This window comes from Pseudorasbora parva, chromosome 3 (genome assembly GCF_024679245.1).
Source record: "Pseudorasbora parva isolate DD20220531a chromosome 3, ASM2467924v1, whole genome shotgun sequence".
Lineage (NCBI taxonomy): Eukaryota > Metazoa > Chordata > Actinopteri > Cypriniformes > Gobionidae > Pseudorasbora > Pseudorasbora parva.
This window is the reverse complement of record NC_090174.1, coordinates 62,866,513-62,889,676: the sequence shown is the minus strand read 5'-3', so window position 1 is coordinate 62,889,676 and position 23,164 is coordinate 62,866,513. Positions and strand designations below refer to the sequence as shown.

Sequence of the window (23,164 nt, the reverse complement as noted above, 5' to 3'; positions counted from 1 at the left end):
AATATGGATAAACTTAACCGTTGGGTTTAAAAATGTAATTTAAAATTTTGAACCAACGGGGTTTTTTTTGTGTTTTTTCCTCTTCATATTTGACCGTTGAAGCAAACCAGCATTTTTTTTAGAGCGTAATGACACTTCGAAACGAAATGAATGAAACGAATCCCCTTTATTATTATTTTGGTCACGAAATATGACCTCTATTTAACCGGATTAAACGCGTTAAATGTTGGGGAGGGGAACTGTAAAAGCGCATTGAAAATCGCCTCAAAGCCCCAAAGAAAGACACTCGCATTTAATGTCGGAATCAAAGAATCGGCTGAGGAGAAGGTGAAGAACCGCGCTGACACTCATTATTCTCCACTGACTCATTCCACATTCATTATCCTTTCACCACGTTTGTAGCAATAAATGTGAGTGAATGAAGCGATGGCTTGTTTAAAAACACGCAGGAATTTCGCTAACAAAAAGATGGAAAGGCGATTAGCTGCTTGACACGCCGTGAATGAGGACAGAAAGAGCCGTTCACGGTGTGTTAATGGAGAGAAGCGGAGATGCCAGGAGAGGAAAAGAGCCTGTCCACAGATCCATGAATGCGGGATAAAGCTCCGAGAATGGGAATCTTTTCTTTGGCTTTCTCAGGTCAAGCACAAAGTTAACCAAATGAATTTAAAGCCGCTTCATTCAGTCAGCGGCGGTTACACGCCGATCGAGCGCGCGGGCGGGTCCGAAAAAAAGCACCTTTTCACCGCGTTAAACGGCTTCAATGGAGCGAAAGAAAGGAGACAAAATGCTGGAGAACGGCATCTTCAGGGAGCTTGGGAAGAAATTCCCAGAGTTCATTCCCACTGACAGCTCGCGCAGTTCATCACTCTTTTCCTAGAGTTTCATCTGAGTTTGTGAGGAAAACCGTCAAGTTTTTCTCGCGAGCAGAAGTAAACACATTGGGATATTTTTATAGGCTATCAACAGCATAATTCAAATATTTTCAACAAATACACAATAACCAAATTAAACATGCGGAGACTATTTTTTCTTGATAATTTTATTATTAGCGAAAAAGTTGACCTATTTAATTTCTAATTAGGTAGCCTATATCACATTTTACCAATAATCTAACATGTAAAATCGATATCTCTTAGTTCAAACATTTGAATTACATCTCAAAAACACCGGATCTTACATTTACACCGCACACAATCCAATCGTCCCAACAGCACGTGGAACTTTCTCTTTTATGGTTATAAAAAAATAGAACTTAAGAAAAATAATCAACAGAGAACGTTCTGTGCTCTCTTTAGGTTGTTAAACACACGCACACACACACACACACACACACACACACACACACACACACACACACACACACACACACACACACACACACACACACACACACACACACACACACACACACACACACACACACACTCTAGCTGCAACTTTCTGGTTAGTTTTTGGTAAAAAAAAAAAAAAAGAAAAAGAAAAAAGTTATTTGGTTTTAAAAATAGCGGAAGGTCGGCGTTTGCTGCCTTCATCAGAGAACATTATCATCATCATTTCACCTGCAGGCTGAAGGTTTAATAAAACATAAATAGCGATAGGATTTTAACAGATCTTTGCTTATCGTGAAATTAGAAAAAGTACAAAATGAAGCTGCGACTGCCCGAGTGAGAACGCGAAAGTACCTACCTCCTGTGAATGACTGCGCCAGGGCTTCTGCCGTGAAGGCGGTCCTCGGGCTCTGCTGCTCCTCGTACGGGCTCTCTCCCAGCACGTTCCTCCATCGGCCGTACAGAAAACTGTGCAGGATATCAGAGGTGATGATCTCACACAGCTGCGACCGGAACCGGGACTTGAGCGCGAGCGCCTCCGCGGGCAGAACCGAACCCATGTGTGCTGATGCGGGATGGACAGAAACTGCTGCGGTGCCTCTGGAGCGGGGCCACTTATAGGAGCCTGTGGCTCCGAGCCTCTAATTAGTTATTAATGACCCCCCCCAACCCACCTACACACAGACACACACACACACACACACACACAAAACCTCTTTATGCTGGAGCCCCGCCACCCCTTAAAGACACACACCCAATGAGAAACTCTGTCTTTGTAAAGAGAGGAGACAGATATAAAGTGAGAGAGAGAGAGAGAGAGAGAGAGAGAGAGAGAGAGAGAGAGAGAGAGAGAGAGAGAGAGAGAGAGAGAGAGAGTGTGTGTGTGTGAGAGAGAGAGAGAGAGAGAGAGAGAGAGAGTGTGTGTGTGTGTGTGTGTGTGTGAGAGAGAGAGAGAGAGAGAGAGAGAGAGAGAGGAGAGAGAGAGATAATCTGACATAAGTGGCTCAACACCTGTATAGAGGCTATTAACACATCACAGCCTACAATTATTCCCACACATTTAACCAGCTGTTATTAACCTCAACACACACACACACACACACACACACACACACACACACACACACACACACACACACACACACACACACACACACACACACACACACACACACACACACACACACACACACACACACACACACACACACACACACTGAGTAAAATGTTTAACAAATGAAAATATATTGTATAGACCATATATTATGACTATACAGTGCCATTATGTTTTTTAGGCTATTATATATGACCTATTTATGCTAATATATATATATAATACCAATAATATATTATAGATTAAAAATGTTATATTAGAATAATGTGCAATGTGTCTTGATTAGATTTTTTGAATGGGCAATAATTACAATGTAAATGTTCAATAGCTGAGACAGAAAATGACTTAACACTGGGAAATATTCACAAAAGAATTCATGCAAGCACAGGTCATATTGTCTGGCGTGGTAAATCTGTGAGATTATATTATACGCCGTATTTATGAACATCGACCGGTCTCGGGCTTCTCTCTTCTCCGGACGGATGGAGAGTTTAACCCTCTCTTCCTTTTCATTTGATGTGAATCAATGTGCCATGTGTTCTGAGGAGGGTCTGTCATCATCATGTGATGTCCGAACGTTCATTCATTCATTCATTCATTCATTCATTCATTCATTCATTCATTCATTCATTCATTCATTCATTCATTCATTCATTCATTCGGTTTAAAAACAGATTCAGCTGCACTTCATGATGAAGTCTCTTATAAATAAAGCTTCTTTGGAATCATTTTAGGGGTTTCCCTCCATTTTAATTAATTCATTTGGTTATTTTAATTCATTCATTTGGTTATTTTAATTCATTCATTTGGTTATTTTAATTCATTCATTTGGTTATTTTAATTCATTTGTATGAATTAAACAGCTTGTGAACATACTTTATCACAGGAAAACAAATGTAAACAACCCAATAAACCTGAAAGTATTATGCACAAAATGAAGACATTTCCCCTTATATAGAACATTTCTGGTCTAAACTGAAGAACTGAATCTGAGACATTAATAAATGGCCATTCATTCATTCAGGAAACTATTTCTAATGGCACTGCTTATAAAAGCAAAACCATACAGAAACATTAATATACAAACTCATCATCCTCGTGCAGAACCAGAAGTTCTGATGAAAACACGAGATACTGGGTTTATATTCTCTAATATCTGCAGATATTAATGCGCACTCAGTCGGATCAGAAATGCGTAAGTGTGTGTAAAGTGGTGCGATGTGAAATATGAACATTCAATAATGTAGATGCAAACACTCATTAATAATGAAAGCCGTAATGATCACAGCAGACTCCCTCCATCAGCAGAACATCATTCATTCAGAACCAGAACGGTTTTACACATCCTTCACTTTATTCAAATTAAATCAGTTTAGTTCAGTCAACACAGTTTTGTTGGATTCATTTATTCGCTTTAAAATGTTTAACAATTTTTGTGTGGTGCATTAAAAAGAATGATTTTATGACGTTGTTCACTTTATTTAAGCAACTCATCTTGATTTAACAGCATTATATCAGGTTTCTGGTTCAGATGTGATCGCTTTGACCGTCACTCTTTGACATAACTTGATGTTTTTATTTTCAGATTATGATTCAATCTTCCACTCCCCATCTTGCTCTGCTAAGGGACTGAATTCGGAGACTAATGTTTAAATAAAGTGATATTTTATGCATTTCTAACGAGATGAGAAAACAGAGACTTTTTAATGTTTAATGTTCTGTTTTGTGGTTGTTTATTAGTTTCTGTTATATTCGTGTTTTTGGAGGGTTACCATTGTGGTGAAGAGTAGAGCATACGCTTATATTTCAAATATCTTTTCGAACAAACGCTGTAAAAAAAACAACTAAACATTAAACACGTAAAACTCTGACAGGTCTTTTCATTTTCTTAAAAACAAACAAAAATGGCTGAACAAGAGTAGATTAAGTTCAGGAAACATTCACAGAAATACGAGGTGTCACAATTTTATTAAGTTAGACTAACAAGCTTTTCGTTCTCCCAGTGTTTTAAACTATTGCCAGTCATGCATTCAAATTAAATTATCATAAACTAAAACTATTAAACACACTTCTGTTAATCACATTATTACCTATATGATAATATGCAAAATATACCACACACACACACACACACACACACATGTTGGTCTATGTGGTTTACAGGGACTCTCCATAGGCGTAATGGTTTTTATACTGTACAAACCGTATTTTCTATCCCCTTACACTGCCCCTAAACCTACCCATCACACACACACACACACACACACACACACACAGCCCCTAAACCTACCCATCACACACACACAGCCCCTAAACCTACCCATCACACACACACACACACACACACACACACACACACACACACACACACACACACACACACACACACACACACACACACACACACACACACACACACACACACACACACACACACACACACACACACACACACACACACACACACACACACACTGCCCCTGCACCTACCCATCACACACACACACACACACACACGTTTTGTCAGCCTGAGGGCAGAAGAGAAGGAAACTCATCTGTGTTTAAAAATCCATTAGTACGCACAATGAATCCTCCCACAAACCACCTCTCACTGAATACACACACACACACACACACACACACACACACAGCGCTGAGTGATGTAGCTGATCACAGATATAGTTGTTAATCTCTCGATCATAATCTCCGTTTAAACGAGTTTTTCGGCTCTTCATTGAGTTAGCGCAGGCAAAGTCAAGACACGATGTAAGAAAGATATTTATTGCTGACAGCTTCATTTGTACGGGACTTTGTGAGACACGCAAGAGCATTTTAGTGATCGTGTCGATCGTCGCTATCACATTCATCGAGTAAAACTATTGTTGCTCTGAGGACAGACGGTCATCTGCAAAGTTTAGGAAGCGACATCTAAATATAAATGCCGAAATATCAGAAATATCCCCCTGAGACCCAGAGTAGGCCTACAGGTTTTATATTTTAGCGAATTTCACTGACAACAAACAGTTTTAAGTCTGGAAATATAAGACATTCCTTTGAAAATATATTACACGTCTTTTTACATTAGGCCTACATATTGTCCCAAAACAGATTCATATGCAAATTAGATACAGTGTAGGCTATAGACGGCATTGTCAATAGTGGGAATGGCATTTATGGCCATGTTTACACACATTTTCCAATAAGTAAAACGGAATATTTTTGTATCTTTCATAACACTGAGAAACACCTTAATACAAAGTTTGGATAAAAATAAATAAAAAAATAAAAAATTGCAAATAATTGGTGAATGAAAAGAAAATCCCATTGTCTTTGCCTTTTAATTTGCTCAATAAATGGGTTCTGGTGTCCTTTTATAGAGCAGATACAGCATATAACAGAGAGATTTATATATATATAAGTTTTTCATGCTCCAAACAATCTAAAAAAAGAAAAGAAAAAGAAAAAAAGGTTCTCAGGAAGATGACATGTTAAAATACTAGTAACACATTAAAGCAATGTAAAGGCAGACTAATATATAAATAGACAATTTGTAGCAAAATATTTTTGTGATGACTTGTAAATAAATAATCATAATTTCTCACGTACAGTGCTATGGTGGAGCCGGTGCTCAGCCTGCACTTTCCCTCAGTGATGTGATTCTGGAGCCGGGCCTAACATAACACTTTAAATGAAAAGCGTGTCTTTGTCTGACTGTTATAAGCGTTCATATTTTACACCTGTCAGGATGTTTTTCGCGGAAAATTGCGTACATTAATGTCTTTTCATTCATATCCGTAAAAAGAGTAAAGTTGCTCCTGCTTTGCCGTGTCTGGGGTGAGAGTATCAGGGGTTAGTAATCACAACAAGTGAGCTTTTTTTAAGCGGTTGCCAGGTTGATTTCCACCCCACATTTATCAATTTATTAATAGAACAAAACGACTAATATTTAAATCTCTTACTATAGCAAAACCAACCGATATTTAAATGTATTAACAGAACAAAATCAACCGATATTTAAATGTATTAATAGAACACCCCCCCCCCCCGATATTTACATTTATTAATAGACCGAAACAGACCAAAATTTTAATTTATTAATATAACAAAACCAACCGATATCTAAACGTATTAATAAAACAAAACCAACCGATATTTAAATGTATTAATAAAACAAAACCAACCGATATTTAAATGTATTAATAAAACAAAACCAATCGATATTTAAATGTATTAATATAACGAAACCAACCGATATTTAAATGTATTAACAGAACACCCCCCCCCTGATATTTACATTTATTAATAGACCGAAACAGACCAAAATTTTAATTTATTAATAAAACAAAACCAACCGATATTTAAATGTATTAATAAAACAAAACCAATCGATATTTAAATGTATTAATAAAACAAAACCAACCGATATTTAAATGTATTAATAAAACAAAACCAACCGATATTTAAATGTATTAATATAACGAAACCAACCGATATTTAAATGTATTAATGAAAAAAACATCCAATATTTACATTTATTAACAGAACAAACCCCCAATATTTAAATGTATTAATATAACGAAACCAACCGATATTTAAATGTATTAATATAACGAAACCAACCGATATTTACATTTATTAACAGAACAACCCCCCCCCCCCCGATATTTAAATGTATTAATTGAATGAAACCAACCGACATCTACATTTAATAGACCGATAAATTTGTTAATAGAACAAACGCGACTAATATTTAAATCTCGTATTGGAGCAAAACCAACCAATATTTTCATGGAGCTGTTAAATCTCCAACTTTCAGGCAGTGTTGCCAGCGGTTGTCGGGGGAAATGTTTTCTTATTATTACATTTTCTTTATTTCCACTCCCGTAAGTACGATTTTGCTGCTCCAATACCCCAAACCACCACAGATATAAAAATGTAGTGACTAATTCGGCCGCCCGATGGAGAGAAAAATAAATAAACAGATAAAATGCACAAATCTTTTTTTTAACCGCTACTGTAGAACTACATTTATAAAATATATACAAACATCTCTAAGACGCAGAAGAAAGGCACAAAAAAAAGAGGTCGTCTTTCAATCATTTTAATACATGGTTACCTGTACACATGAGGAAGAAAAGAAACACTAAAATTAAACATTTTGAAATTATAATATCCCTTTTCATTAAGCAATGAAGTTAATACTAGATCAATTTGTAACTAGTCAATCATACATATATTAGATCACACAGAGTAGAAAGGAAAAACAGAATTAAAAAGTTACTGGATCGGGACTGTACAGGAGTCCACAGTGTGTACTGGGATGGATGAGGGGCTTCGAGAGACCGCCGGTACCAAATAAGACAACAACTTTGATCTTCCAATACTTCCAATATAAAAAACTACAATTAATTAATACACAGGTAGGCTCTCAGAGGCTTAGCAGTCTTGAACGCTTTAAAGTCCAAGTTTACAGAACACACATAAAACGTCTCATCTGTCAGCAAGATGCAACATCAAATTTCAAATTACACATTCACAATCTTTGACAAATTTCCGTATGAAAACAGAACAGAAAAACAGGGACAGTTTTCCTGCAAAACACAGGACAAAAAGAGTCTTTGATTTAATTATATATATTTTTTAAATAAAGTATTTAGTCAAGTATCTGAGCATACATACATAGTTTTACAAGAGAGCAAAAGGCAAAAAACAACCACCCTTTCCCCGTCAAATCACTGTAATAAAAAATTATTATCCGTTACATTTGCATACGTCTAAAAAAAACCCTAAGATCTACAAGTTAAACGTCTGTCAAAATATTAGCGAAATCCATCTTTGTTTCAAAAAAAAAGAAGTGAAATAAGATATTGCACCTTTTTCAACCAGAGTACAATAAAATGACAATGAAAACAGAATACAAAGTACATGAGGAATTACATCATCAGGAACCGACTGCCATTCGCCGTTTTTCGTGTAACAAAAGCATATATTTCTGTAACAAAAACATCACAGTTTTTTATTTATCGCACTGAATTAAAATGCTTTATGTAAAAGAAAGAAAACAAAACAAAAGAAAACATTTTGTACACATTCTTAAAACATTGCATGACAAAACTAAACGATAACGTATTCAAGACTGCTAAGCCCACGATCATTTTATTGCAACAGAACTAGAAAAATAAGAGATTATATTGCGCGATCGATGAAATGCCGCAACTCCGGGGTTCGTTTTGGTGATATACATCTGAATAATATATATATATATATCGTTGACTTAAAAAGGAAGAATAGAAAACAAACCAACTCTGAAACGGTCCAAAAAGGATCCCGGAAATTGCCCATTCAGATAAATGGTGTGTGTACACAAGGATTTAGTAACAATTTGATGTCCTGATTTAGAAATAGTTCTCTTTTTAAATCATATAAGTCATTCTACAGCTAGTGTTTCTCACTAAGAAAAAAAGTAAAAGTCTTCAAGGCGTTGCAAATCTAGAAACCTCTGTTACAAAAGGTCTGTTTCCTCCTCGCAGTGATTCAAAAATCTTCAACTAAAGGGTCCGCAGTCGTCCGCTTTAATGATCCTGCGGAAGAGAAGGAGATGCAGTCAGAGATACACACACTCACCGGCGGACAGACCTTTGGAATAATTCACATTTCGTGTTTCTGAAAGAGTCTCGTCTGCTCACCTTCACTGCTTCAACTTTATCAAAAATACAGTAAAAAATACCTGACACTTAAATCATCTCTTCTCTATATGAATATATAGTAAAGTGTAATTTATTCATGTGATCATCATCATCACTACCCCGGTCCTCACTACTATTCCAGTCCTCGCTACTCCTCCAGGCCTCGCTACTACCCCGGTCCTCGCTACTCCTCCAGGCCTCGCTACTACCCCAGGCCTCGCTAGTACCCCAGGCCTCGCTAGTACCCCAGGCCTCGCTAGTACCCCAGGCCTCGCTACTACCCCAGGCCTCGCTACTACCCCAGGCCTCGCTACTACCCCAGGCCTCGCTACTACCCCAGGCCTCGCTACTACCCCAGGCCTCGCTACTCCTCCAGGCCTAGCTACTCCTCCAGGCCTAGCTACTCCTCCAGGCCTCGCTACTCCCCCAGGCCTCGCTACTCCCCCAGGCCTCGCTACTCCCCCAGGCCTCGCTACTCCCCCAGGCCTCGCTACTCCCCCAGGCCTCGCTACTACTCCAGGCCTCGCTACTACCCCAGGCCTCGCTACTACCCCAGGCCTCGCTACTACCCCAGGCCTCGCTACTACCCCAGGCCTCGCTACTCCTCCAGGCCTCGCTACTCCTCCAGGCCTCGCTACTCCCCCAGGCCTCGCTACTCCCCCAGGCCTCACTACTACCCCAGGCCTCACTACTACTCCAGGCCTCACTACTACCCCAGGCCTCACTACTACTCCAGGCCTCACTACTACCCCAGGCCTCACTACTCCTCCAGGCCTCACTACTCCTCCAGGCCTCGCTACTCCCCCAGGCCTCGCTACTCCCCCAGGCCTCGCTACTACCCCAGGCCTCGCTACTCCCCCAGGCCTCACTACTACCCCAGGCCTCGCTACTCCTCCAGGCCTCACTACTCCTCCAGGCCTCGCTACTCCCCCAGGCCTCGCTACTCCCCCAGGCCTCGCTACTCCCCCAGGCCTCGCTACTACCCCAGGCCTCGCTACTCCCCCAGGCCTCGCTACTCCCCCAGGCCTCGCTACTACCCCAGGCCTCGCTACTCCTCCAGGCCTCACTACTCCTCCAGGCCTCACTACTACCCCAGGCCTCACTACTACTCCAGGCCTCGCTACTCTACTACCCCAGGCCTCGCTACTCTACTACCCCAGGCCTCGCTACTCTACTACCCCAGGCCTCACTACTACTCCAGGCCTGACTACTACTCCAGTCCTCACTACTACTCCAGGCCTCACTACTCCTCCAGGCCTCACTACTCCTCCAGGCCTCACTACTCCTCCAGGCCTCACTACTCCTCCAGGCCTCACTACTCCTCCAGGCCTCACTACTCCTCCAGGCCTCACTACTACTCCAGGCCTCACTACTACTCCAGGCCTCACTACTACTCCAGACCTCATTACTCCTCCAGGCCTCACTACTACTCCAGGGCTCACTACTCTACTACCCCAGGCCTCACTACTACTCCAGTCCTCACTACTACTCCAGTCCTCACAACTACTCCAGGGCTCACTACTCCTCCAGGCCTCATTACTCCTCCAGTCCTCACTACTCCTCCAGTCCTCACTACTCCTCCAGTCCTCACTACTCCTCCAGTCCTCACTACTCCAGGGCTGATTCCCAATTCCCATTTATCATTATCATTAAGGACGAGAGGAAAAGATGCGAGGACTGCGAGGAATTTAATCAAGTGAAATGATATATCCTCGCTCCCTTTAACGTCACTTTAAAGCGGCTTCAATTAATGATGACTCTGCACCGCTGGATTTAGTCAGGATTCTTAAACATTAGAGATAACTATTTATATTGTGAGCTTCAGCCTCCACAAAATACCACATTTGTCCATATTTTAATTAATATTACCAGTTATTATTAACAAAGAATTCTTTATTGTATAGTATTAGTTTTTATTTGTTTCTTTCATTTTCTTGTGCTTTGATATAATTCTGCAACTGTCAGTTGTTGTTACTTGACAAACATTTGTGTCTTGTACTTGTAAACATAATAATAATGAATAAACTGTGGCACGATATGGGGGAGGAGAATTAATGCTTGCGTCACGTTTAGTCGATAAAACACTTCCGCAAAGGATCCACCTGTGTATCCTCGCTCATGACTCCTCAGGAAGCCTCCTCACTCCTCCATCCTCGCCACCTCGCGGTGCATTAGAGAATTGACATCTCCTACAAGATGGCTGAGCTCCATCAGTTTCCGGGTCACAGGATGGAGGACAGAGGAGCAAGGAAACGAGAAGGGATATTGAGAAGCACCCCAGACTTCACTACTCCAGACCTCACTACTCCAGGCCTCACTACTCCAGTCCTCAATACTCATCATTACTACTCCAGACCTCACTACTACTCCAGTCCTCAATACTCGTCATCACTACTACTCCCGGCCTCACTATTACTCCCGGCCTCACTACTACTCCAGGCCTCACTACTACTCCAGGCCTCACTACTACTCGTCATTACTACTCCAGACCTCACTACTCCAGTCCTCAATACCCCAGACCTCAATACCCCAGACCTCAATACCCCAGACCTCACATCCCCGGACCTCACATCCCCGGTCCTCACTACCCACCCCGGTCCTCACTACCCACCCCGGTCCTCACTGCCCACCCCGGTCCTCACTACCCACCCCGGTCCTCACTACCCACCCCGGTCCTCACTACCCACCCCGGTCCTCACTACCCACCCCGGTCCTCACTACCCACCCCGGTCCTCACTACCCACCCCGGTCCTCACTACCCACCCCAGTCCTCACTACCCCGGTCCTCACTACTCAAGTCCTCACTACTCAAGTCCTCACTACCCCAGTCCTCACTACTCAAGTCCTCACTACTCCAGTCCTCACTACTCCAGTCCTCACTACTCCAGTCCTCACTACTCCAGTCCTCACTACTCCAGTCCTCACTACTCCAGTCCTCACTACTCCAGTCCTCACTACCCCAGACCTCACTACCCCAGTCCTCACTACCCCAGTCCTCACTACCCCAGTCCTCACTACCCCAGACCTTACTCCAGACATTACTACAGTCCTCATTCCAGACATTACTACTCCAGTCCTCAATGGTGGGTACAGCCCTGTCTGGGTGTTTATAATATGACAGTTTTTCTCAGATTAAACGGTAAAATGCTCATAAAGTGACTCTCAGAGCGGCTCTGCAGATGAAGTTCATGTCATAGTAACACCGCGAACCAGTAAAACCAACCTGGGCCGATCATGCGAACAAATTGTCAGATTCCGTCTCTAGTTACACCTCTAATTTTAACAGTATTTTTGATCAGATGCAGCCTCTGGGAGCAGAAGAGACTCTATTAATGTTCAAAGAGCTACAAACATTTGACCAGCAGTGCACAAGCTGATAAATATACTATGATAAACTGTAGTAGCTCAGGCAGTGTGTGTGTGCGCGTTTTTACCGGGAGGCCAGGAGCCTGTGTTTGTCCCTGGCTGTAATACGCCCCCTGCTGTCTGTAATATTCCACCCAGGCGGCGCTGTAGTCTGGAGGAGAACTCTGCTGAGAGCCAGGACCGGCTGCCTGAGCTGCGCACACACACACACACACGAGGATGAGACACTGACATCCAGCTACTATCGCTTAAATGAACACTTATTCAACTTCTTTCCTACATTTAGATATGCGGGAAAATGCATTTTTGTCTAAGTCAAGTGCATGCATTGTTTTAGTTTGGCAGGTTCGCCTTGTTAGCTTAGCATAATGAATGGAATCCTGCTATCTGGCAACATAGGATTCCATTCATTATGCTAAGCTAAGCTAACGGCAACCCTGCCAAACTAAAACAATGCATGCACTTGATTAAGACAAAAATGCATTTGCAGAAGTTGAATAAGCCCTATTTCTAAACCCGCTGGAGAGTTCCTTTAACACCCGGAGGACAAGCGTTCTTACTCTGTTTCTTGTAATACTCCTCCCATGCTTTGCTGTAGTCGGAGCCGCTGCTCTGGCCTTGGTTCTGCTGACCTGCACAGAGAACATCATTTACTCTAAAGGCCCGCAGGATCCGGCAAAATATGGCAGAAAACGCAATACGGCTATTGTGAAATGTCAAAGCCTGTGATTTAATTAAACAAATACATGCGCTGTGTGTTTGAGAGTGAAGCGCATCGCTGTGTTCATTTACACGTGAGCAGCTCATGATCCGCCGGCGTCTCAGAGCGTCTCGATTCATCTGCAGCTTCGTCCGCATCTGCTGTGAGTTTGAGTTGCTTTAACATGCGCCAAACATCTTCACAAACTTATAATGAACAGCGCTGACCACAAGAGACGCTTGCGGTTTTACACCACAATAAAAGTTTGGCGGTTTGACATTCGAACACGAGGAAATTAAGTGTTAGTATTGTAATTTTAGAGTTATTTATTGTTATTATTTTTAAATACTAATTGTTAAAATGATTAAATAACTATTTTTGTAATTTATTTTTATAAATTAAAATAAAGCCACATTGGGATATAACATAAAAAATAAAAATCACCAAATTGCACAGCCATGCAAACATGGATATTACTATGGTGATATTTTTCTGTTTAACAAAATTGTGTATTTAATAAAAACATAAAATATTTATAATACATAAAAATATTAAAATGTAATATTTAAATTATTAAATATTATACAATTTAAATTATTTAAAAAAACTAATTTAAATGAAAAAATTCTCTTACAAATTTTGTTTAGTAATTAAATTTTTTTAAAATATTTTTTAATAATAAAAATAAAGCCACATTGCTATATATATATATATATATATATAAATAGTTAGCCAAATAGCGCAGTCCTGCAAACACGGATATTATTAAATCACATTGTCTCCCAATTTCCTGATAAATAAAAGAATATACATTATTTTTTTATCCCCTTAAACTAAAAGTTTGATAGTTTAACATATTTGAAAATGAGGAAATTTAGACTCCTATAATTTTACAGTTGTAATGCAAGATTAAATTATTATTAAACTATTGTTTTTTTTAAATACTAAATTTACTATGGTAATATATTACAGTCAAATAAAAGTGTATTTAATAAAAATAAAGTATTTAAGATAAGTAAAATCAATTAATATTAAATTTAATTAATCATAAAGCCATATTGGTATATAAATCAATTTCTCACCAAATTATGCAGTGCTATAAGCATGATTTTTAAAATCATATTTTGCATCACAATTTCTCTGATAAATACAATATATTAGATTTTTCACCCAAATTGTGTAAAATTGATCATTTATCATTGATGAAACTAAATCAATAATAAATGAAGTTGCAAAGCCCAATTACGGGCCCAATCGAGAAGTCCATAAACGATAAACCATGAATTTTACACGTTGATTTTTTTTTTTTACAAGTGTTTAGATCTTACACATTGCATTGTGTTTTAGGGTTAAGTGAATTGTGCTTAAATTAACACAAATGTTTTATTAAATCACTTTAAGCGCAGTTTTACCGTTCATAAGGCTGTAGACGGATCTGCTGATCTTTTAGTGCACAGCTCTTTAATCAAGAGCAATGTAAAAAAAACAACAACAGTATTCCAGCCGATTTCAAAAGTGCCAGAAAATAATATGGCAGACCCGGAAAATTGTTAGTCAGGCAAATAAAACCTCTCAAGCGAGTCCCCCTGTGGTGTTGTTTACACAGAAGAAGCTCAAGGAAAAGTGGTTTCAGAGGTACTTGCCTAGCTTTTTATAATACTGCTCCCATGCTTTGGAATAGTCCATTTGGCCGGTCTGAGATCCATTGTGACCTGAAATAACCAGACTGAAATGAATGTGACGGTCCTCAGAAGACACAAGGATGTGACAGACGCAGGGTATCTGCAGGTTTCACCAAGTCAAATTTCAATGACTTGGTGAAAAGAGGCGAGAGCATTTCAATGAGGTAGCCTTACATGCACGTAGGAAAATTAAGACCTGTTTAACATTATTTAAGACCTAGAACGCAATGCTTCTGTGAATTTAAGACTTTTTAAGGCCTTATATTTTGATTCTGAAATTGAATACTTTTTAAGACTCTGCGGGGACCCTGAGACGAGTGCGTGGGTGTGTGGCCATGTTTTTGTGACACACAAGGACACAAATGTGTATAATGCCATGGGTATGACACAGGTATTACAGGAGAGGGTGAAATATGAGGACATTACCCATGGCCCCACTTTACAAAAGGCTTATAAATCACACAGGAGGAGTTTTTATGAGAAAGTAAAAATGCAGAATGTTTCCTGTGATGGGTAGGTTTAGGGGTAGGGGCAGTGTGTGTGTGTGTGTGTGTGTGTGTGTGTGTGCGTGTGTGACTCACTGGGGTCCTGCTGGCTCTGGGGCTGCCATGTCTGATATGTGGTTCCCCAACCTCCAGTCATGAACGTCTGCGGACCACTAGAGCACAAAACAACACCTCACAGATTAAACAAACACACACACACTCTATACACAAGAGCTAGACACACGACTGACATTCAGTGCATCTCATCAAGAACAACAAGCAAACCAGATCCTGAGGGAAACTCTGCTCTTAGAATAAACCTAACAGGCAACAAGTTCCTGATCAGAATAAACTCACTGACAGACAGGAAAGAGAGGGATGAAAGGAGGAAAGAGAAGGAAGGAAAGTTAAGCGAAGGAAAGGGAAGGGAGGAAAGAGGGAAGCAGAGGAAGGAAAGGGAAAGTAAGGAAGGAGAGGGATGGAAGGAAGGAAAGAAGGAAAGAAAGAAAGAAAGAAAGAAAGAAAGAAAGAAAGAAAGAAAGAAAAGGAAATAGAGGAGGGAAGGAAAGTGAAGCAAAGGAAAGGGAATGGAAGGAAGGGGAAGAAAGGAGAGGAAGAAAAGAAAAGGGAAGATAGGGAGGGAAGGAAGGAAGGAGGGAGGGAGGGAGGGAGGGAAGGAAGGAAGGAAGGAAGGAAGGGAGGGAGGGAAGGAAGGGAGGGAAGGAAGGGAGGGAGGGAGGGAGGGAGGGAAGGAAGGGAGGGAGGGAGGGAGGGAGGGAGGGAAGGAAGGAGGGAAGGAAGGAAGGAAGGAAGGAAGGAAGGAAGGAAGGAAGGAAGGAAGGAAGGAAGGAAGGAAGGAAGGAAGGAAGGAAGGAAGGAAGGAAGGAAGGAAGGAAGGAAAGGGGGCACTCACTTCTGATGAGGAGTCGCTGGGCCCTGGGTGAAAGGACTGAGTCCAAAGCTGCTGTTTCCTCCCATTCCAGACGCCTGAGGAGGAGAAGAGCCATCAGAGACCGAACACACACACACACACCTGAGAGTCTGTCTAATCTATCAACCACTGACACACTCTGAACATGCATGCATTAAGCGTTTGCATTCACACACACCAGGTTTGGGGTCAGTAAGACTGTTTTCTATTAAAGAAATGAACACTTTTATCCAGGAAGCCTCCATTTAATCGCCCAGCCATGAGAGATGTTTCTCAAAGGGTTAGTTCAGCCTGTAATGTAAATTGTGTGATTAATTCCTCCTGTGGTTGGACAGCCGTCAGACCTCCGCTCATCTTCACAGACAGATGAACAGATGAGGATAGTTTCTGTGTGTGAAAAAACTAAATAACGACTTATATAGTGATGGCCGATTTCAGAACAAAGCTTCGAACCGTTATGAGTCAGTGAATCGATTCATGATTCAGATCGCGAGTCAAACTGCTGAAATCACGTGACTTTGATTCATCGATTCACTGAGTCATAACGGTTCGAAGCTTTGTTTTGAAATCGGCCATCACTATATAAGTCGTTATTTAGTTTTTTCACACACAGAAACTCTTCTCATCTCTTCATCAATGATTGTAGAGCCGCTGTAGTGAGATGGGCTTTGTAACGACGTCTTTAGTGCCTTTATGGGTCTTGAGAGAGGAAATGACATTGGTGTCAATGAAGGCCTTTCTGAGCCATCGGATTTCAACACTAATATCTTCATCTGTGTGTGAAGATGAGCGGAGGTCTGACGGGTGTCCAACCACAGGAGGAATTAATCACACAATTTACATTTCTGGGTGAACTATCCCTTTCAGATCCTCATATGAGAATGATTAGTGAAGGATCATGTGACACTGACGAGTGGAGTAATGATGATGATGATCACAGGAATAAATTGCACTTTACTATATAATCACAGAGAACAGATGATCTACACTGGAGGAATATTTCAGATTTATGTATTTTTTTATTAAATAAATGCATCCTTGGTGAGCTCTTTGAAGGGATAGTTCACTTTAAAATGAAAATGCTGTCCTCCTTTACTCAGCCTCAAGTTGTTCAAACCTGTATGAGTGTCTTTCTTCAGCTGAACACAAGGGAAGATATTTTGACGAATGTCAGTAACCGATTAACTGGAGCCATTGACTTACATAGTAGGAAAAAAAAAACTATGGAAGTCAATGGCTCCAGTTAACTGGTTGGTTTCTGACATTCTTCAAAATATATCCCCTTGTGTTCAGCTGAAGAAAGACATTCATACAGGTTTGAACAACTTGAGGATGAGTAAAGGAGGACAGCATTTTCATTTTAAAGTGAACTAGCCCTTTAAGCATCATTACAAACTCCACCCAGTGTGTGAGCGATCACGCACCCCGATCTTTTGACTGGTAATATGTGTGTGTGTGTGTGTGTGTGTGTGTGTTTGTGAGCGATCACGCACCCCGATCTTCTCGTCGATCAGCTGTCTGGCCATCTCCATCTGTTGAGGAGATCCGCGGATGGAAAAGATCCGAACATTAGGGTCGGTGTTAGGAGGAGGATTTCTCTGCAGCTCCACATGAGCTCCAGACTGCTGGTTGATGTTCTTTATGGTCTCTCCACCTGAGCAAAACACATTTTAAAACGATCAGCATCGCCCAATACGCTTTCTGTGACTTATTTTTAGAGCTGGACAGTCACTAAGCACATTTACTCGAGTCCTGTACTGAAGTTCACTGTTTGAGTCTCTGTGCTTTACTGGAGTATTATTTTTTCTGTAATCTTCTGACTTTAACTTCACTCCATCTGAAAGACAAATATCGTCCTCTTTACTCCACTACATTTCTATCAAGGTCCTCGAAGTGGAAAGTCGTTTCTGTCGCAGCTTTGAAAGTCAGTGGATGATTTTTTTCTTCTTTTAAAGGTGTTTGGGTTTTTGCAGAAAGCCTTTCAGGAATCACTCTTGTAGAGTCTCGTGAAGTTCAATGATTTCACAGCATTTATTAAACACTGATTTATAGTTTAGAGCAAAATGGAAGAAGACGGATGTCCAAATGCTCATTTAGTGGAGTATTCACATAAACAAAGTTGATTCTGTCTTAAGTGAAGGTGAACAGTGTGAGAATATCAGATGTGTATCAGTGTATTGGATCCGTGCATTCGGCCTTAAAGTGACAGCAGCTTTGTAACTTTTCTACAAGTATTTAAATGAGTTTAAGTTAGTCGTCTGCTAGTGTGTCAGATGGAGCGTCACTGACTGGCTTAAACCGTGATGGCATAATGTGCATTTAGACAACTATAATACAATAATGCGGCGACAAAGGAAATTTACTTTTGATACTTAAAGGGGGGGTGAAATGCTGTTTCATGCATACTGATCTTTTTACACTGTTAAAGACTTGGAATCCCATACTAAACATAGACAAAGTTTCAAAAGTTAAGGTGGACGTTTGATGGGAGTATTTCTTTGTCAAAAATACTACTTCCGGTTAGTCATAAGTTTCGGCAAGTTTTTTTCGATCATGGGTCCCCTTTGACGTTAAAAGGTCGGAATTTCCTTGTATGGGCCGTACGGACAATTCTACCGGAAGAGCGTGAGAGAGAGAGAGAGAGAGAGAGAGAGAGAGAGAGAGAGAGAGAGAGAGAGAGAGAGAGAGAGAGAGAGAGAGAGAGAGAGAGAGAGAGAGAGAGAGAGAGAGAGAGAGAGAGAGAGAGAGAGAGAGAGAGAGAGAGAGAGAGAGAGAGAGAGAGAGAGAGAGAGAGAGAGAGAGAGAGAGAGAGAGAGAGAGAGAGCGTGAGAGAGCGAGAGAGAGAGAGCGAAAGCAACAGGCTACGCCCATCAAAGCGGGGCTCGTAGGCTGCGCTGCACAGGTGATGTGACTTCAAGAAATTAACAATGTCACCAAAAAAAGTGCGTTTTTGGTTGCCAGACCAAGACAGTCCTGCACAGATTCCCCAAAACCCCGCGTTAAGGCAACAGTGGATGGAATTTGCTTTTCCGGATCAGCAACTGAGTTGCGCGAATGTTTATATCTGTTCGCTGCATTTCGGTGCCGACTGTTTCATAAACAAGGCCCAGCTCGACGCCGGATTTTCCGATCGCCTAATGCTGAAGGATGGAGCAGTCCCAACGATAAAGGTCCCAACGTTAGAACCGCAGGCGGTGAGTAAGACTGCTTCAAATGTCTGTGTTTTTGCCTATGCTCATCAAGTAGCCCAAACATGATCACGTATAGTTAATTGATCAATGGAGCGTGCGATGTGTAGTGCGTGTACATTTGTTTAGCTGGCCACTATATGTGTAACTTTATGTTTGTGTATTGTAAAAGCACTCCAAACAACAATACACAAAGAGGGGGGAAATATGTTGAACTAAATAAGCACGCTTCTTCATTCAAATGCGCTACTATTCCGTGTCTTTCTATGTAAACACTAACTTAGCCTGCCGTGCAAAACCAGTCAAACCACGCGTAAACACACACACACACACACGTGCACAACTGCACTTCCCACATGTACACCTTCAAAGACAAAAATACGACGATATAATTCAAGTATAAATATGTAAATAACACAAGCCGCTCAGCATATTATATAGTTAGTGTATAACTTGTACCACATACAGACGTCCTGCTCTAGTCGTTTTTGCTGCTGCTCCTGTTCAACTGCAGCCTCTGGGTCTGATTCCGGATCATAGATGTATGGCTGTATCTGATTAAAAGCCATATTTTTATTTTGAATAAAGTTTTCTCCCGCTGTTAGGGATGACACAGCTTTACGACGCACTCGACTCAACACAATAGCAGCGGCGCGCACACGTCATTATTTAGCTCCGCTCACACGATATGCCCCCACCCGCTCGGCTTTTTCGGAAAGACTCGGAACAGCGCATCTTTCTTATATAATTATTAAAAAAAAAGAAGACTTTTCGGAGATATGCAGGATGCAATGCTACTCTATAGGTACTCAAGATTGACATGACACTGACTGAAACTGAGTGTTTCACCCCCCCTTTAAGTACTTCTGAAAACAAATACTTCTGTACTTTTACTGTTTTTACACTTTTACTTGTAACGGAGTAATATTTGACCCGCAGTACTTTTACTTTTACTCAAGTAATGAAGTTGAGTATTTTCTTCAGCTCTGCTGATTTTGACAGCACTGAGAACACCAGAAAAATCACTATGTATACAATGACCCTTATAAGTGCTCACTATGTCAGGACCCTTGAGCTCTTTATTGGACTACAATGGGCTTGAACATCTACTGGGTGGTCTTAAAGTAAGGGTGAGTGACGTTCTGTTCAATGGTGAATTAAATGGTTAGTGCTCTGACATTCACTTCTTTTGGAGTTTGAGTATGCAGCTATTATAATTAACTATAACAAACATTTTTATTAAATAAAATAAAATATTTTATTTAATTGATTTGACAAAGTAGCACGTATCAATCTACACTAAAGTATATAAACTAAAACTAAATGTTATAGACATAAAAAAAAGATACAATTTGTTCTATTAAAGCTCCACTGTGTGATATTGTCCCCCATCTAGCGGTGTAAAGGTTTATGACCATCCAGTGAATATTAGTTTCTGTTCCTCTCAATTCTGATTTCGTTTTAACTCCTACGGTGGCCGATTTAGTCCAAGATTAACACGGCAATCCCCCTCTTCACATTCGACACGGTGCCATCGAGTGTTAAAACGCGAAAGGCGAAGCTTGAATTTACGGGTATGTCCCTCTTTGGCTACTGTACTTTCAAGATGGAGGAGCAACATGGCGACCGGCATTCGAACCCCTCACCCCTATGTATTTTCAATGGCATATTATAAACTTACGAGAATACTTTATTACTTGAAAGAAGTAAAAATACATTAATGAGCACATATATTTTTGAAAGAACTAGTGTTTTTAGCTAAGAATAAACTAAAAAAGTTACACAGTGTAGCTTTAAGAGATTTAAATGTCAGTGAATTTTGTTTTATTTAGTTTAAATATTAGTTGGTTTTGTTCTATTAATACATTTAAATATCTGTCCATTTTGCTCTCAATACATTTGAATATCGGTCGGCTTAGTTATATTAATTAATTTAAATATCGGTTGGTTTTGTTCTATTAATACATTTAAATATCGGTTGGTTTTGTTATATTAATAAATTTAAATATCGGTTGGTTGTGTTATATTAATAAATTTAAATATCGGTTGGTTTCGTTATATTAATACATTTAAATATCGGTCGATTTTGGTCTATTAATTCATTTAAATATAGGTCTGCTTTGTTTTATTAATAAATGTAAATATCGGTCGGTTTAATATTTAATACATTGAAATATTAGACTATTGTAATCTTGGTCAGATTTCAAATTGGATTTTTATTTTGGATTATAAATATCGGTTCATTTTGTTCCTTTAGATTTATAAATATTGCTCTGCTTTGTTCATTACGAAAAATAAATGCTCAAAAACTAATCTCCTCCAGATGAAGTGTCTCGTTCCTTTAGGTGAATTTCATCATGAACGTCAACAAACTTCTAAGCAATGAAAAATAAATAAATCATGTTCTGCCAGTTAATGCATTAATTAGCTGATTTGCGTTTCTCATACCCAACAGGGCTGTTAGCTCTGACCTCGCAGTGAGACACAAATCTCATTGTTGATCAGCTTTGTTAGACTCTTTTCAGTGCGTGTCGAAGACCACCAGTAGTTTTAACCAGCAGCCTTTAACCAGTCCTCTATACACTCGAATCCATGGACTCTTTATCCGCCCCTCTGTCTGACTGCGGAGCTCATAAAGGCTTCATTAATGCAGAAGTTAAATTTGTTTGACAATAGCTAAATGGCCCGTCTTAGTCAATCGGCCCTGGCGCAGAGGCAAAGGAGAGGAGGAGCGTTTGGATGAGCGTTTTCAGCTGAGGTCAGCTGGGGTCACGCCGCATAGATGCGTCTCCCACAAGTGAACAAATGTTCAGACATCACTGAGCTTCCATTTACCAGGCATCACGGTGTTCATAAACAACCCAGAGACCCCTCGCTTTTCCCTCCAGCAGATGATTTAAGATGCTTTATGTTGTTCAAACTATTTTTTTCCAGGGTGAAGCCAACATGCATATGAGATGAGATGTATATATATACAGCTTTGGAAATAATGTCACTTTACATTGAGAAAACAATGTAAGTGGTCTCTTAAATTTTCCCAGAGCGGTATGTATATATACGTGTGTGTATATGTGTGTGTGTGTGTGTGTCTATATCTATATATATATAGATATATATGAATTTGCCAAAGTTTGCAAGTAAATTAATTATAGTAACGTTCTTGAAGTGAACGGTCCTTTACAATCCAGGACAAAACAGACTGATATTTAAATGTATTAATAGACCAAAACTGACCCATATTTAAATTTATTAATAGACCAAAACTGACCCATATTTAAATTTATTAATAGACCAAAACTGACCGATATTTAAATGTATTAATAGACCAAAACCGACCCATATTTAAATGTATTAATAGACCAAACTGACCGATATTTAAATGTATTAATAGACCAAAACCGACCCATATTTAAATGTATTAATAGACCAAAACTGACCCATATTTAAATGTATTAATAGACCAAAACTGACCGATATTTAAATGTATTAATAGACCAAAACCGACCCATATTTAAATGTATTAATAGACCAAAACTGACCGATATTTAAATGTATTAATAGACCAAAACCGACCCATATTTAAATGTATTAATAGACCAAAACCGACCCATATTTAAATGTATTAATAGACCAAAACTGACCGATATTTAAATGTATTAATAGCCCAAACTGACCGATATT

General features: G+C 40.0%; 2 protein-coding genes across 3 annotated transcripts in view; both read right to left on the bottom strand.

Annotated features, from left to right (window-relative positions):
* LOC137072141 (PR domain zinc finger protein 12-like) overlaps positions 1-1,906 on the bottom strand; it is a 14,959-nt gene extending 13,053 nt beyond the window's left edge. Inside the window, exon 1 of the mRNA XM_067440360.1 lies at positions 1,690-1,906. Coding sequence (XP_067296461.1) covers positions 1,690-1,891 — 202 coding nt within the window. The 5' untranslated portion in view covers positions 1,892-1,906. The remainder of the gene's footprint in view (positions 1-1,689) is intronic.
* Positions 1,907-7,530: 5,624 nt separating this feature from the next.
* fubp3 (far upstream element (FUSE) binding protein 3) overlaps positions 7,531-23,164 on the bottom strand; it is a 74,497-nt gene continuing 58,863 nt past the window's right edge. Inside the window, exons 13-20 of one of the 2 annotated variants that reach the window (XM_067439767.1) lie at positions 17,789-17,949; positions 16,278-16,351; positions 15,461-15,537; positions 14,841-14,909; positions 13,290-13,355; positions 13,058-13,129; positions 12,566-12,690; positions 7,531-9,026 (exon numbers count right to left, since the gene is read on the bottom strand). In XM_067439767.1, coding sequence (XP_067295868.1) covers positions 9,018-9,026; positions 12,566-12,690; positions 13,058-13,129; positions 13,290-13,355; positions 14,841-14,909; positions 15,461-15,537; positions 16,278-16,351; positions 17,789-17,949 — 653 coding nt within the window. In that variant the 3' untranslated portion in view covers positions 7,531-9,017. The remainder of the gene's footprint in view (positions 9,027-12,565; positions 12,691-13,057; positions 13,130-13,289; positions 13,356-14,840; positions 14,910-15,460; positions 15,538-16,277; positions 16,352-17,788; positions 17,950-23,164) is intronic. The other variant, XM_067439768.1, reaches the window with a different exon arrangement.